Below are 15,420 nucleotides of genomic sequence, written 5' to 3' on the forward strand. Positions count from 1 at the left end.
CAGTGAATTTGTGAATACGAAGCTTGCTGGATAGCCTTGTGCACCATTGTCTCTTGATCTAACTTCCCTTGCAGACAGGTTGAGCAAGATAGGTTTGTGCTGAGCAAGATAGGTTTGTACTGGGCAGTGCAGGGGATGGGACAGGGTGGTGGGAGGACATTCTGGGAGGTGGGAAGGGGCATTTCTGGGCAGTGGGAGGGCAGAAGAGGGAAGGATTGGGCCAGGTGGTGGGCTTTGCATCAGCAGCACATGCTGTATCCTAACCCCCATCACCAGCCTGTGGATGTTAGCTGGGGGGGGGGAGTATTTCATTGGAGGGATACCACCACAGAAAAGGCCCTGATCCCTATGGATGCATACCTTGCGTCAGTCAAAGTAGGCACCCTGAGCAAGTGCCCCTAAAATGTTCTAAGAGCTTGGGGCGGAGTTGTATGAGAGGAGACATTCTCGAAGGTTACAATCTTATACACACTTACCTAGGAGTTAGCCCGCACTGAACTCGGTGGGACTTACTTCTGAGTAAACATGCTTGGAATTGGGCTTTAATTCTGGTCCCAAGCCATGTAGGATATTTACAGATCAATGTTTTATATATTTATTCATTTGAAGACCTTGTATCTTGCCTTTTCACCATCACAGGAGCTCAAAGCAATCTGTATACATTCATAAAACAATGCAATAAAAATAACATGCATACTTAATTTAGCTTGAATACAAATTTACAGTGTATAAAGGGAAGAGTTGGTGCTTATGCATATCTTAACTAGCATGATACATTTGGATTTCTTTCTCAAAATCCAAAATGCAAAACCTGTTGGAAGAAATGGCCCTGAATTTTGACTGCGATCGTGAGTACAGTTACCTGAGAGCAAGTCCTATTGAACCCAGTGGAATTTACTTCTAAGTAGACATGCATAGGATTGGACTGTTAGGTGTGGATATAATAAAAAGTTCAATAAAGTTCCCCAAATGGGATTTTCCTGATTCACATCAGAGAATTATAATAATCTTTTCCCGAGTGGCTACTCGCAGTCCTTTGACAAAGTCAGTGTTTTTTTAATTGCAGATGTGGTTATACTACCTGCCAATGCCAAGTTGCTGGGGCATCTGAGAAAAAACCCTAAATTGGTCCCCCATTGGCAGCCCCTCCTTGCCACTGTGCTGAGTCTTTAGACTTCAGTTTGGCCAGGTGGGATGCACTGAAGGTCATAGGCCCTTGAGCGTAGCTCAGCCAGGTAAACTGTGATGCCTTCCTTTTCAACTGCGTCTAGTTTTATTTTTTACAAATCTAAATTATACAAAATGATAAACGCTAGGAAGCCTTTCAGTGACATATTACTGGTAGGTAAAGTGAAGATGGATTTGCCATGGTGATACTGGTTTAGTGCAGTGATTTTCAACCTTTTTGCTAAAGTTTTCAAGGCACACCATGCTGGTGGTGGTGGTGGGGGCTCACATCCCCGATGGCCCTACTAATAAATGATCTTCCCCTGAACTCCCAAGGCACATCTGTGGACCAGTCATGGCACATCAGTGTGCCATGGCACACTGGTTGAAAATAGCTGAGCTAGAGGCACGAGGGCTTAGAGGTCTCAGCAGAATAAAATTAGCAGCAAGAATTCAGCTTTGATATCAAGGACACTACTTTGGCCACAGTTCACCTGGAATCAGAATCCATCTCAAGGGTTCCAAACTGTGATAATCTGTGATTGGGAGATATCACAGCCAAAGCAGATTCAGGGTTTTAATTGTGAGGAGCATGTATGTGTGGCAGAACAGTGTTCTTCCTACATCCAGGCTTGCATTTCTGAGCCTTTGCTCATCACCCTTTAGGGCACCTTTTGATGAGTCTTCTTTTCTGTAAAGATAAATTACCAAACAGTCCTGGCTGAATCCCTCAGGAAACAAACTGCCTAGATTTGATTTCCTCTAAGTAAATGGCTATAATCTCTCTGTGTGTGAGCGTGTGTGTTTAAGAAAAGAGGCAGGCAGAAATTGCTTTATTTCTACTTTCTTGAGGCTACTGCCTCTGTCCACCTTGTTCAGATATTAGGAGTGTCGTGTGCTAGTGATAAAATTGGTTAGATAAGGTAATAGCACTTCTGGGTAGAATATCAATTATATCTGTATAATAAAATGATACTGTGTACATTCCTGGCACCAGTATCACATTCCTTTAATATTTCAGCAAACTGCTGGACCTCTCCTCGCTTATTGCTTATTGCTTATTGCTTATTGCTATGGACATCTTTGCTATTGCTTCTTGCTATTGGACATCTTGTTATTGGACATCTTATTGCTATGATTCCATGGAAAATGTGTGTGTGTGTGTGTGTGTGTGTGTGAACATGATCTGTGATGCCTGTAGCCTTCCTTCTCTGAGGAACCCACCTGGCCTCAGTCACCCCTTTCTGAACACATGAAAGTCTAGTGCAGAGGTGGCCAAACTTGCTTGACATAAGAGCCACATAGGATAAACTTCAGATGTTTGAGAGCCACTATACTGAAGAAACATTTAAATTCTTAAATATTACACCCGGTGAATAATTATGAAGTTTGAAAATTTCTTATTTACTGTTTATATTAATTGTGATGCAAAAAGGAGCAACATATTTCTGAGAGCTGCACATTATATGTCAAAGAGCTGCATTTGGCTCTCAAGGTGTGGGTTGGCCACCCCTGGTTTAGCGCTTTCTGTAGCTTGGATTCTGAGATCTGGGTCTTCCTTTCCACTCTTAGTTCTGTGCTGTGCCTTTGGAGTTGAAAATGCCTAGGCGACATAATTTAGAGAGCAGTGGGATGAAAAATCTTCTCCCTCATGCAAAACTAGGTTGGCAGGAGAGGCTGGGAGGGAGGAGAGATTTCAGCCTTGCAGTTCCTCCCCACCTCAGTGCTTAGCCTCACATCCCCTCTGGGTGAGGCTGGACAGGGGCAGACAGCACTGACAGTCATCTGGTGGGATTGAAGGGTCTTTGCTCCACGCCACCTCCCTCCCCAAGCTCCAGCAGCTCTCTCCAGCTCCAGCTGTGCTTCCTCAGATTACTCTAGGGGAATATTAGCATCCTTTAATAACTCCAGCAGACTTACCAAGGGATTTGTTTTATTAATTTGAAGGTTGGGTACAGCAAATAGGTTAGAGCCCCAGCCAATTCGCAGACTTTACCAGCTCTTTCTTTGCTTAATCATCACTGCCGCCTCCTCCTCTTCTTTAATTCACCCCATCTCAGCTCCTTGTTCTGCTTTATGTATGACTTATTAACCCCCAGAGTGCTTAGAGCTGTGCAGAGTGTAGCAAAGGTGTACACTGCTGCCTCCTGTGGGAGCTACGAACCACTTCATATCTTGCTGCATGTTCTCATCACTGATCTTTGTTGTATAGTATGTTATTGTTAACAGCTTTGCAAGCTGCCCGTATATTAGCATTCCTTTGGGTTGGGTGCGTTGGAGATGGGAGAGAATAGTGTAAACCCTGCATAGCACAATTAAAGCATCTGCTTGTGTTCTGATGTTGCTTACAATTTAGATGGAATGAGATGAGATATTACTCCCCCCCCCCCACCACCACCGGCCCAATATGGCACCATCTAAAACAGTGAGCATGTAGGGTCATTTGGGAACTAAGGGTACAAATGGATATGGTAACCTAGATCTGTGATCAAGATCCTGATGTTTTTTAAAAAAAAAAAATGAATGACAACAGGTGTGGGTAGAATCAAACAGGACCTTGATGCTCAAGGAAAGGGCTTTCACCCTTTTCACCCTGTAGCATATTTTCTTAAAACATCGCACAAAGCTTGCAAGGGATTAGCAACAGGATGCAACATCTTGTTGTTTTGTGTTCTCCCAGAGGCATCTGGTGGGCCACTGTGAGATATGGGAAGCTGGACTAGATACGACCCATGACTTGATCCAGCAAGGTTCTTCCTAAGAAGTTAAAGCTGCTGTTTTCCCCACTGGGGGAAATGTATAGGAACCAGGCACCTGTATGCACCCCTCCCATTGAGGAAAATGGCAGCTTCATCTTTTAGTCCTGTTCTGTGCTAATGACCTCATTGGTGCATGCTGTCTCCTACAGGAGTCTGCAAAGGCCTTGTGATTTGTGTCCTTGTATCTGGGTAAAAGTTGCTAAGCCACAAGGATATTCTATGCAAATTTGCCCTTCTAAAATCTGGGTGATGGGGATATTATCCAGTAGAATTTAGGGCCATTGAAGATGAGATGCAGGTAGGTCCATTTTCAGAGCTGCTATGTGGGTGTTTGTTTTTTTGCCCTGCAGGGGAAACCATAAGAACATAAGAAGAGCTCTGCTAGATCAGGCCAAAGGCCCATCTAGTCCAGCTTCTTGTATCTCACAGTGGCCCACCAAATGCTCTAGGGAGCACAGAGACAACAGACACAACCTGCATCCTGGTGCCCTCCCCTGCATCTGGCAATCAGAGGCAGCCTGCCTCTAAAACCAAGAGCTTGCACATACCTACTATGACTTGTAACCCGTAATGAACTTTTCTTCCAGAAATTTGTCCAATCTCTGCTTAAAGGCATCCAGGCAAAATGCCACTACTACTTCCTGTGGCAAGGAGTTCCTCAAACTAATTACACACTGGGTAAAGAAATATTTTCTTCTGTCTGTCCTAACTCTCCCAACACTCAACTTTCACGGATGTCCCCTGGTTCTGGTGTTATGTGAGTGGGAAAAGAGCGTCTCTCTATCTGCTCTGTCCATCCCCTGCATGATTTAGTATGTCTCAATCATGTCCCCCTCAGGCGCCTCTTTTGTAGACTGAAGAGGCCCAAACGCTGTAGCCTTTCCTCATAAGGGAAGTGCCCCAGCCCAATAATCATTTTGGTTGCTCTCTTTTGCACCTTTTCCATCTCCACTATATCCTTTTTGAGATGTGGCGACCAGAACTGGATGCAATACTCCAGGTGTGGCCTTACCATTGATTTGTACAATGGCATTACAATATTAGCTGTCTTATTCTCAGTGCCTTTCCTAATGATCCCAAGCATGGAATTAGCCTTCTTTACTGCAGCCACACATTGGGTTGACATTTTCATCGAGCTGCCCACCACCACCACAAGATCTCTCACTTGATCCATCTCAGACAACTCAGAACCCATTAGCCTATATGTGAAGTTTTGATTTTTTGCCCCAATGTGCATGACTTTACACTTACTTACATTGAAATGCATCTGCCATTTTGCTGCCCATTCTGCCAGTTTGGAGAGATCCTTCTGGAGCTCTTCACAATCTCTTCTGGTCTTCACCACTCGGAAAAGTTTGGTGTCATCTGCAAATTTGGCCACCTCGTTGCTTAGCCCTGCCTCCAGGTCATTTGTGAAGAGGTTGAAAAGCACCAGTCCCAGGACAGATCCTTGGGGCACTCCACTTTCCACCTTTCTCCACTCTGAAAATTGTCCATTGACACCCACTCTCTGCTTCCTGGACCTCAACCAGTTTCTAATCCATGAGAGGACTTGCCCTCTAATTCCCTGACTGTGGAGTTTTCTCAGCAGCCTTTGGTGAGGGACCGTGTCGAACGCCTTCTGAACGTCCAGATATATAATGTCCTCGGGTTCTTCTGCATCCACATGCCTGTTGACCTTTTCAGAGAATTCTAAAAGGTTCATGAGGCAAGACTTACCCTTACAGAAGCCATGCTGACTCTCCCTCAACAAGCCTTGTTCATCTATGTGTTTTAAGATTTTATCTTTGATGAGGGATTTCACCATCTTACCTGAATGTGCCTGTCATAGTAGTGCCTGTCGTGGTGCTATCCAGTTCCATCAATCACTGATTCAAACTCAACTTGGAATTGAGAGCCAGTGACTCATGACTGTACTCGGGATTCAAAGCCATTTTTGCATCCAAGTTGTTATATGTGTGTGTATGTTCTTGCTTACATTTTTGGCACTACCACATAGTGCTGCAAGATCTCCTGGGCATTCAGAAGCAAGCGCATTCACTTGGTTAAAGCAGGCAGGCACTTCCTGCCTTGCCCAGGTGAATACGCTGCCGCTGGTGGCTCTATGCTGCCTGGCACTTTGATTGCCACTAATCATCTGGGCAGTGGGAGCAGGCACCTGGAAGTGCCTGCCGGGGAGGGGGTGTTTACAACTCCCCCAAACACCCCATCATCGCCTCCCATTTTTCTTTAAATTTGGTTCAGGGACTCAAGACTTGGACTTGAGAATTTGAGCAAGGACTTGAGACTTCACTTGAAACTTGAGGTTAGGGACTTGAATACATCACTGGTGCTACTCAAATGGGGGCAAATAGCAGCTTTAGAATGGGCATATTCGATTGAAAAAAATTGTATGGGACATTAAAAGTGTCTTCAAAAGTGTCCAGAGCAGTGTTGATCGGACTGGGTGGTGCTCTGTATGAGCAGCAGTGAGGCAAAACAGGAAGGGAAAGGGATAGAGATTTCAACTGGATCAGTTTCAAAGGAAATTTGCTTAAATAAGTAGCACACCCAGTCCGCCTGCTGCTGACCTACAGTCTTCTCTTTACTTCCCAGCTTGCCTCTCCATCCTTCTCCCTTACAAGCAGTTTTTGTGGATTTCAATGGGAAACATTTCAAAAGGGAGAAAGTAACTGGAGACCTACCCTGGTAGGTGTAGCTAAAGGGATCAAGTGACTAGTAATCGGAGAGGGAACCTTTCACTACTAGGTCAACAGCTCCTTTTCATCCAGGGTTGTTCCCATCTGACAGCTGTTCAGCAACTTGAAGTGGGGGAGTCTCTGTCATCAATAGAAAAGTGTCTGCAGAACCCCAGAAAGGCTGAGGCCTAAATGTAGCATAGAAACAAGCAGCTTGCCCTTCCTTTGGGGGAGGCTTCTTCTGTGGCTAGAGGCTTGGTGTCCAGTATAGGCTTGTCACAGTTTGCTACCTGTACTGTGCCAGTTGAACAAAGACCTTCTGTCCCCAGAAGTATAGGACAACACCTTCGATCAGTGACAAAACTCACATAAAATATTAAAACAAAACACAGACATTTCTTACTGCAGGCACAACAGGGATGTGTGTCACAATATCATCTGTTCCTTCTCATCTCTCTTGATCTTCCAGTTTTCCTTTTGTATCCTACCCAGGTGGCTAGCGCTGCACCTGACAAAGGCAGTCACCCTGCTGATCCCTGTTTCAGTGTGGCTATTAGCATCAAAGAGCCAAAGCAAACAACCCTGGCTTGCAGCTCAGCACTCCATAAAGCCTCTGTAAATGGGCCCTTGTGTCTAGGACAAAGGAACTCCAGTGTTCCTTTTTGTCAAGAGACTTACCTGGCAGTTTTTGAGTGCTCTGAGCCAGCAAGAAAGGATAACCTCTGTGTAGAAGAGAGGCTTCTGATCACTTTAGAACGGATATGTGATCAGGCTTTTGAACATTTTAGAGCGAATGTGAGATCTGTGGTACTATGTTTGCACATGACAGACTTTTACTTTTGGGGGGAGTTGTGGAGGTAACTGTGCAGCAGAGCCCCAATGCTGTTGTTTGTTTTAAAAGAAAGCAGCTTCAGATGGGGAAAACTTGGGAGTGTAAAAGTGGTGAAGAGAATGTGTTTAATTATTTCCTAGCCTACTGCTTCTTCACCCCAAACTGTGTGTAGGGAAGGCAGCATGTGCAGATACGTGCTCATACATCTCTAAGAACATAAGAAGAGCCCCACTGGATCAGTCCTGTATCTCACAGTGGCCCACCAAATGTCCCAGGGAGCACACTAGCCTTAAAGTCTAGCCTTAAAATGCCTGTTTTTTGTTTGAATGCCAGTTGACTGAAAGCTCCAAGTTTCCCCTCCACTGACAGAGGAAGAGGGACAGACAGTTTGTTACTAGAGACCAGTGGTTCTCAAACTTGTTAGCACTGGGGACCTCTTTTTAGAATGACAAACTGTTGGGACCCACCCAAAGTGATGTCATGACCAGAAGTGACATCATCAAGGAGGAAAATTTTTAACAATCCTAGGCTGCAGTCCTATTCACATTTACCCAGAAGTAACCCCAATTGACTATCATAGTTAAAAGTGTACACATAGAAGCCTGTTAAAAGTACAGATCTGTTGCATTTCCCCCAAATGCAATCACATACCGTGGTAGCATCAAGTCTAATATATTAAAAATAAAATATTGAAATGAATGGGGACTCACCTGAAATGGGTTTGTGACCCACCTAGTGGGTCCTGACCCACAGTTTGAGAAACATTGGTCTAGAGCAGGGGTCTCTAAACTTTTCGGCTGAAGGGCCGCATCAAATATCTGGCATAGGGATGAGGGCCGGAAAAAAAATTAAATATAAAATTTAAATAAATACTTGATGATGGAACTTAGAGATGGAACTTGGATGAATGAATAAATGAGTGGGCTCAAATGTCCAGGACTTCTCCAAGCTTGAGCACAGCCCAAGAAATAAAGCACACACTTAAATGGACCCTCATTCCACCACCCCACAAGCACAACTCTGGTTGTGTTGGTCAACTGGGCCAGATGCTCTCAGGGGATCAGAGGCTGGCCACGGGCCAGATAGAAGCTTGCCGTGGGCCACATCTGGCCCCCAGGCCAGGGTTTGGAGACCCCTGTTCTAGAGTAGACTTATGTTTTAATTTGGAGCAGAGAAGCAATGCTCATTAAATGGGCTTCTTCCCTAATACTTCAAATCAGTCTCTCTCAAACGCAGGGCTCTTTTGGGGTACAAGAGCCCTGCGTTTGTTCTCTATGGCTTAAACAAGCATGTAATATGTACATATGATCCTCTGTCATACTGAGTCAAACTATTGATTCATTGATTTTAAAAAAAGGATATAACGGAGATGGAAAAGGTGCAAAAGAGAGCAACCAAAATGATTACTGGGCTGGGGCATCTTTCAGTAAGGAAAGGTTGCAGCATTTGGGCCTCTTCAATCTAGAAAAGAGGCGCCTGAGGGGGGACATAATTGAGACATACAAAATCATGCAGGGGAAGGACAGAGTGGGATAGAGGGACGCTCTTTTCCCTCTCACATAACACTAGAACCAGGGGACATCCACGAAAGCTGAGTGTTGGGAGAGTTAGGACAGACGGAAGAAAATATTTCTTGGCGTGTAATTAGTTTGCGGAACTCTTTGCCACAGGAAGTAGTGATGGCATCTTGTCTGGATGCCTTTAAGTGGGGATTGGACAAATTTCTGGAGGAAAAGTTAATTATGTGATACAAGTCATAGTAGGTATGTGCAAGCTCTTGGTTTTAGAGGCAGGCTGCCTCCGATTGCCAGATGCAGGGGTGGGCACCTGGAGACAGATTGTCTGTTGTCTTGTGTGCTCCCTGGAGCATTTGGTGGGCCACTGTGGAAGGGCCACAGGAATGGGCCACAGGAAGCTGGACTAGATGGTCCTTTGGCCTGATCCAGCAGGGCTCTTCTTATGTTCTTATCTAGGCCAGTATTAACTACACTGATTGATTGTGGTTCTCCTTTTCCAACCCTTCTTGGAGATGGCAGGCATTGGACCTGGGAGCTATGAAACAGGTCTTCTAGCTCTGAGTGATGGTCCCATTCTCATGTTAGTCCTTAAATTTCAGAGAATCAAGGAAACATGGAGCAGAAAGACCAGGAGCAGAAAGACCAGGAGCAGAAAGCAATACAGAACTGGGCAAAATTGAAAGTAGATTGAGCTAGTATAGAATGGGCAAGTTACGGAAAAAGAAAAAATGAGATCCCAGGAATGGACAGTTAAGAAGCTCAAAATAAATGTTGTTTAGCAATCTAATGGCAAAAACGCTGCCTGTATTTAATGCGTATTAACTTGGGAGCAATGATAGATACATATACTTTACCTTTCTGTTTGTGAGCTAGCTGTTCTTGAGTTTAGGCTGCAGAAGGAACCTCTATAAGGCTTTGAGAGAATACAGAAGAGTGGAAAGGCTTTTGGATTAAACTGACATGCCAGTACTTGCAATGATAGGTTTTAAAAACGGTGCATTTAGAAGATATAACTTTGTCTATTTTTATAGTGTTACCATCTCACCTTCCTTATTGTTGCTGCTTTATTATATATTTTATAAACTACAATGTCGAGCTACAGTGTTGAGTCTAAGAGCTTCATCTGCCATGTGTGTTGGCAACCTTCAGTCTCGAAAGACTATGGTATCGTGCTCTGAATGGTGGTTCTGGAACAGCGTTTAGTGTGGCTGAAAAGGCCAATTCGGGAGTGACAATCCCTTCCACACTGGGAGCAAGTGCAGTCTGTCCCTGGTCTGTCTCCCTGGCTATGGGCCTTCCTTCTTTGCCTCTTTGCCTCAGTCTGTTGGCCAAGTGTCTCTTCAAACTGGGAAAGGCCATGCTACACAGCCTGCCTCCAAGCGGGCCGCTCAGAAGCCAAGGTTTCCCACCTGTTGAGGTCCACTCCTAAGGCCTTCAGATCCCTCTTGCAGATGTCCTTGTATCGCAGCTGTGGCCTACCTGTAGGGCGCTTTCCCTGCACGAGTTCTCCATAGAGGAGATCCTTTGGGATCCGGCCATCATCCATTCTCACGACATGACCGAGCCAACGCAGGCGTCTCTGTTTCAGCAGTGCATACATGCTAGGGATTTCAGCACGTTCCAGGACTGTGTTGTTTGGAACTTTGTCCTGCCATATTTGAGTTTCCCTTTTTGGGTGCAATCCTATAGATGATTGCCTGAGAATAAGTTCCACTGAATTCAGTGTTATTTACTTCAGACTTGACATGTACAGGCTTGCACTTTGTCTTTTTTCATTTTCAGAGTGTCAAGAGAGGAAAAGTTCTACTTTAATTAGCAGTCTTGCTTGAAACTAATTATTAGGACTAGTCTCTTCATACTGATGGTGTTCTGGTAAGAAAGACCAGCATCTCTGGACTGAATAATGTAAATAAATCAGAATTTCAGAATTATTTCTGAAATCATCATGAACAGATTGCCCAAAGTAAGAACACACAATCATAGGCTTTTTTGTTTTGCATGGCAGTGCTATCTTGGCGACCATTATCAGGCCTCCAAATTGTGAAATTTCTTCTTGTCCTCTGGGCTTGATCTCTGCAGGTCATCAACACTGAACACTCTCAAAGCATGTCAAAGAGACAGCAGTAAAACTGGCTTGCTTATATTTAGTATGATATACCAGCTCACTGGTGAAAGGGCAGCTCATCCGTCTCCTGGAATACCACTGAAATATGGGGTGAGCTATGAGGTTGTAAGTTTCCATCTCACTAGTTGGCTGTGAAATATCGGAACAGTCATACTTAGGGTCACCATCAGCCATCATCACTCTGCTATACCTCCGTGCAACCAGCTGCTTGTTTAGTTCCACCCATAACTTCATTTTTTTATTTTTAGCCTTCTTTTAGCCTTCTTCATTTAGCCCATGTTCATTTGTGTCTTGTCCAATGGCTACTGCATTTTCCTATGTTACTGGTCTTTATCTTATGTTAAATGTTCTATCTTCATGTACATTTTATAGCATAGTGTGGGAATAGCCTCTATCTACTTATGAGTCATTTCTCCCTTATGTCCATCTTGTGCTCCTTTTTACATCATAAAATGGAAAGAGGGTCTGTTATTCGGAAAGACCTTTAACATAAAACAAAAAACAGTTTCTAGTCCTAGCCAAGCAGGCCGAAGCATTCTTTGGCTGCCTCTTCCCTTACCCATTCATCATATATTATTTGGATTATTAACTCAGTGGTTTTCTGTAAAGGTCTGGTCACTGTTATGTGCTAGCTATTTCAATTTATCTGATGACCTGTTAACAAAAGGGCCGTTATCCAGAAAGCCACAAATGTGGACAGGGTTCCCATTGTCAGGGAATGTAAACCTTCAATGTCCAAGTGTGGAAAAGTCTGAGAGTTGGGCATTCTTGTTTCTTTCGTGGGCCACTTTGACTTACGCAGGTTACACAAAAAACCATGCTCTCAAAAAAGCCATGCACATGACATTTATTATTGCTTAAATAACCCATTTTGGAGTTGAAAAATGGCAGTCATTCCAAAGCAGCATGAGGAGATAGCCCAGAGCTTTAGGCCAATGGGGCAACCTCCTGACCATATAGTAGTCCACCAACTAGCTTACTGTGGTAGCCATTATCTACATTCTCAGCATATCTTTTGTAGTTACAATATTATTGTATGATCTTGCTCTTATTCACTAGACCAGCCATTTTCAACCACTGTGCCGTGGCACACTGGTGTGCCATGAATGGTCCCCAGGTGTGCCACAGGAATTTGGGAGAGGGTCATTTATTAGTAGGGCCATTCGGGGATGTGACAGCACAGTGTGCCTTTTCAGTTGTCAAAAAACTGATGGTGTGCCTTGACCATTTTAGTGCCTTGCCAGTGTGCTGTGAAATGATAAAGGTTGAACATGGCTGCACTAGACTCTGATTCACTATAGCCATTCCAGTGGGGCATGGCTTCCCCATGAATGTCTTTGCCACCCTTTTCATTTCCCCCGAACCTTTTTTCTAGGATCCAGAAAGAGACCTTAAGTTAGGATTTAGAATAGAGTACTGAACCCTCAGTCAGGATCAAGTTTGACTCTATGGATCAAGCTTGGTTCTATTTTTTTTATTTCTCACATTTTCATACCATACGTTCTCCAAGGAGCTCAGGATGGTGTACATATTTTCTCTCCCCCCCCCTTTTGTCCTCATAACAACCCTGTAAAGTAGGTGAGGTTGAGAGGTAGTGACTGGTCCAAGGTCACAACCCAGGAAGCTTCATGGCTAAAGGGGGGAACTTGAACCTAGATCTTCCTGTGAACTGAGATGGGAAGTCAGCCAACAGGTGTCTCAAACAGGGAAATTCGGTCAAGGGAACCAAGCACTGTACTTTATCTGTGCCGCTGTGGTGGCTCACTGTTGTTGACCTGGTCTGTGCTGCACATCAACCCCATGTCAAATGCTGCTGCTACAGCTATCATTGCAGCATGGATCAAGTGACAACAACAAGCCGATAAATTTCTGCCTGGTTGTATAAAGCTTCTTCAGTCTGACCAACTCATCACTGATTTCCAACTGCCCACACCCACTCACCTGTTTTGCTATCTGCTTGCTTCACATTAAGGACCCTGGAGGCTCCCAGATAGATGCAATTAATATAATCTGTTGGAGGATAACCCAATGAAGTAAGACAGCTGTGAGAATTGCTCCAAGAATCACCAAGTTACAAGTTAATATTTATGTTAATAAATAACATAAGTGAGCACTGCAACATTGGCGCTACCTCGAAAGGCATAGCATCTGCTGAGTTCAGCTTCTCCAGCACTAACTTTTAGGAGAGTCAGCTCCCACTCAGGTACTGAACTAGTTTGATCTGCTTTGCTTGGGAGACTGGAGACAGTTGTGCTGTATATGCTGGGATGACTGTATATGCTGGGATGCAGCCCTAGGACCCAATCCTTTCCAACTTTCCAGTGCAATGCAGCTACAATGCAGGCCCAAGGTAAAGGAACAAATGTTTCCTTACTTTGAGGAGGCCTCCATGACTACAGCCCCCACCACAGGATGCAGCACACACCTGTGGCATAACTGCATTGGTGCTGGAAAACTGGATAGGATTGGGCCCTAGGACTGCAATCCTAACCACACTTTCCTGAGAGTACGCCCTATCAAACAGGATAGGACTTGCTTCTGAGTAGATCTACATTGGATTGTGCCCTAACCTAGAAACAAGGAAAGGGGAATTAGTAAAATAGTTTGTCCCTCTCCCACACTTGGGTGCTCAGTTAGCTGCAACTGTGGTAGGGTCACAGTTGAAAATGTTGCTCTGGAGTGTAAAATCCACATAACTTGTGATTGACTTAATATTGTACCCTTGCGTACTTGTTTCTGTTTTGTTGTAGAAATGTTGCAAGATGATGATGATGATGATGATAATAAACTAACCTTGGAATACAAGTTTTTAGATTGTGTGGAGGGAAGTAGAGGGTAATGTTTGGGTTGTGCCTGCAGATCAGTATATAGATGAACCTATGAAACTTCTTTCTACAGAGTCAGAACATTAGTTCATATAGCTCACTGCTATTCACCCATTCTGTAGCTCTCTGAGGCCTCAGGGAGAGATTGACCAAGAGCTTAACTGACAGATGTTTTTAATGTGAGATGCCAGGAATTGAATCTGGAACTTTCTGCATACAAAACGTGGGCTCTGTCACTGAGCTATGGCTTTTCTGTGGCAGAAAAAGGATGTATAGAAATCTGTAATCAAGTCTTCACTTTGTCTGCAATGAAGGATGGTCAAGGGAACAGTGGACAAAAAATACCTGAAAAAAATGTGTTTTCCAACCTTTGGGACAGAATTCAAAGCCCAGCAACTGGTCATAAGTTCACATGAATCCTTACAGAGAGGGGAACCAATTTCTCTTTTTTCCCAACATGACTTGAGAGTACTTGAGTTTATGTGAATGAAAATATTCTGCTGTTGGGACAATGTTGTTGTTTTTTTTGCTTGATGGAAACAACTTATGAAATGAAGACACAGAATATTCTAACTGATATTCTTGCAGGAGTTGGTCTAAAATGGATTGATCTGACTCAGTAAACTCTCTTTCCCTCCAGACAGATATGACATCAGATTTATTTCTACATGCACAGAGGAGGGGGAGCAGAACCCTTTCCCCTTGCATGGGTGGGCTTATGGTTGTGGTCAATGGGTGCCTTTCAAGCACCTTTCTGGTTTTGCATGAAGTTAATTTCCATGCAAAGAAGCTAAGCTGCTTGTGTGTGTGCATGTGTGTGTCTAATTCCTCTTCTTTTTCTCTTTCTTTCTCCCCTTTCCTGCTTCCTGTGAAAATGCTTCCTCAGATGCCAATCGTATTCCAGGTGAGTGCTGTGTGTTGTGCTAGAGTGGAAGGCTACCCTTTAAGGTTCAAGGGTGAGAATGCCCATCATGAGAGCCTAGAGAGTGATGATTCCAGTCAGACACTTGGAAAAATATTGGCTTGCAAGAATGGTATATACGGATGCCATAAATGCTAAAGCATAATGGACTTCAAATGGGATGTATTTGAAACCAGTAAGAATGCACTGAGTTTGGGGCTTCTGCAAATTGTAATCTGTTTCAGGTATTGTCTAGAAAACAAGGAACTGAGATGCTTTTTGATTCCACCCCTGCAATGTGAATATGCCATCGATTGAGGAATGCCATTTAGGCTGAAATCCTTAAAACCTTGAAAACAAATTTGAAACAAGACATGAAAAACATTCCTGTTTTACATGTTGTATTTTTTCCATATTTTCAAAATATTGCTTGGGCACCTCTTTTAAAGGTTTATTTGCTTGATATATGAATGGATGAGGCAACGGTTGCAGTTTAGGGGTTTTGTTTTTGTTTTGTTTTTTTGTTTACCAGTGTTTTTGGTTCTCCTTCCAAGGAAATGTTCATCCACAGAGAACTCTGACTTCTGATTCCTAGCCTGTAATTTTTTTTTGTTAA

The 15,420-nt window shown here is 43.9% G+C and overlaps 1 protein-coding gene across 3 annotated transcripts in view; it reads left to right on the forward strand.

Annotated features, from left to right (window-relative positions):
* Positions 1-15,420, forward strand: part of NRXN3 (neurexin 3) — a 1,424,661-nt gene that overhangs the window by 26,019 nt on the left and 1,383,222 nt on the right. For all 3 annotated transcript variants that reach the window (XM_066627886.1, XM_066627867.1, XM_066627878.1), the window contains exon 2: positions 14,790-14,807. In XM_066627886.1, the coding sequence (XP_066483983.1) occupies positions 14,790-14,807 (18 nt within the window). The remainder of the gene's footprint in view (positions 1-14,789; positions 14,808-15,420) is intronic.

The sequence above is a fragment of the Tiliqua scincoides genome, chromosome 1, assembly GCF_035046505.1.
Source record: "Tiliqua scincoides isolate rTilSci1 chromosome 1, rTilSci1.hap2, whole genome shotgun sequence".
In the NCBI taxonomy this organism is placed as follows: Eukaryota; Metazoa; Chordata; class Lepidosauria; order Squamata; family Scincidae; genus Tiliqua; species Tiliqua scincoides.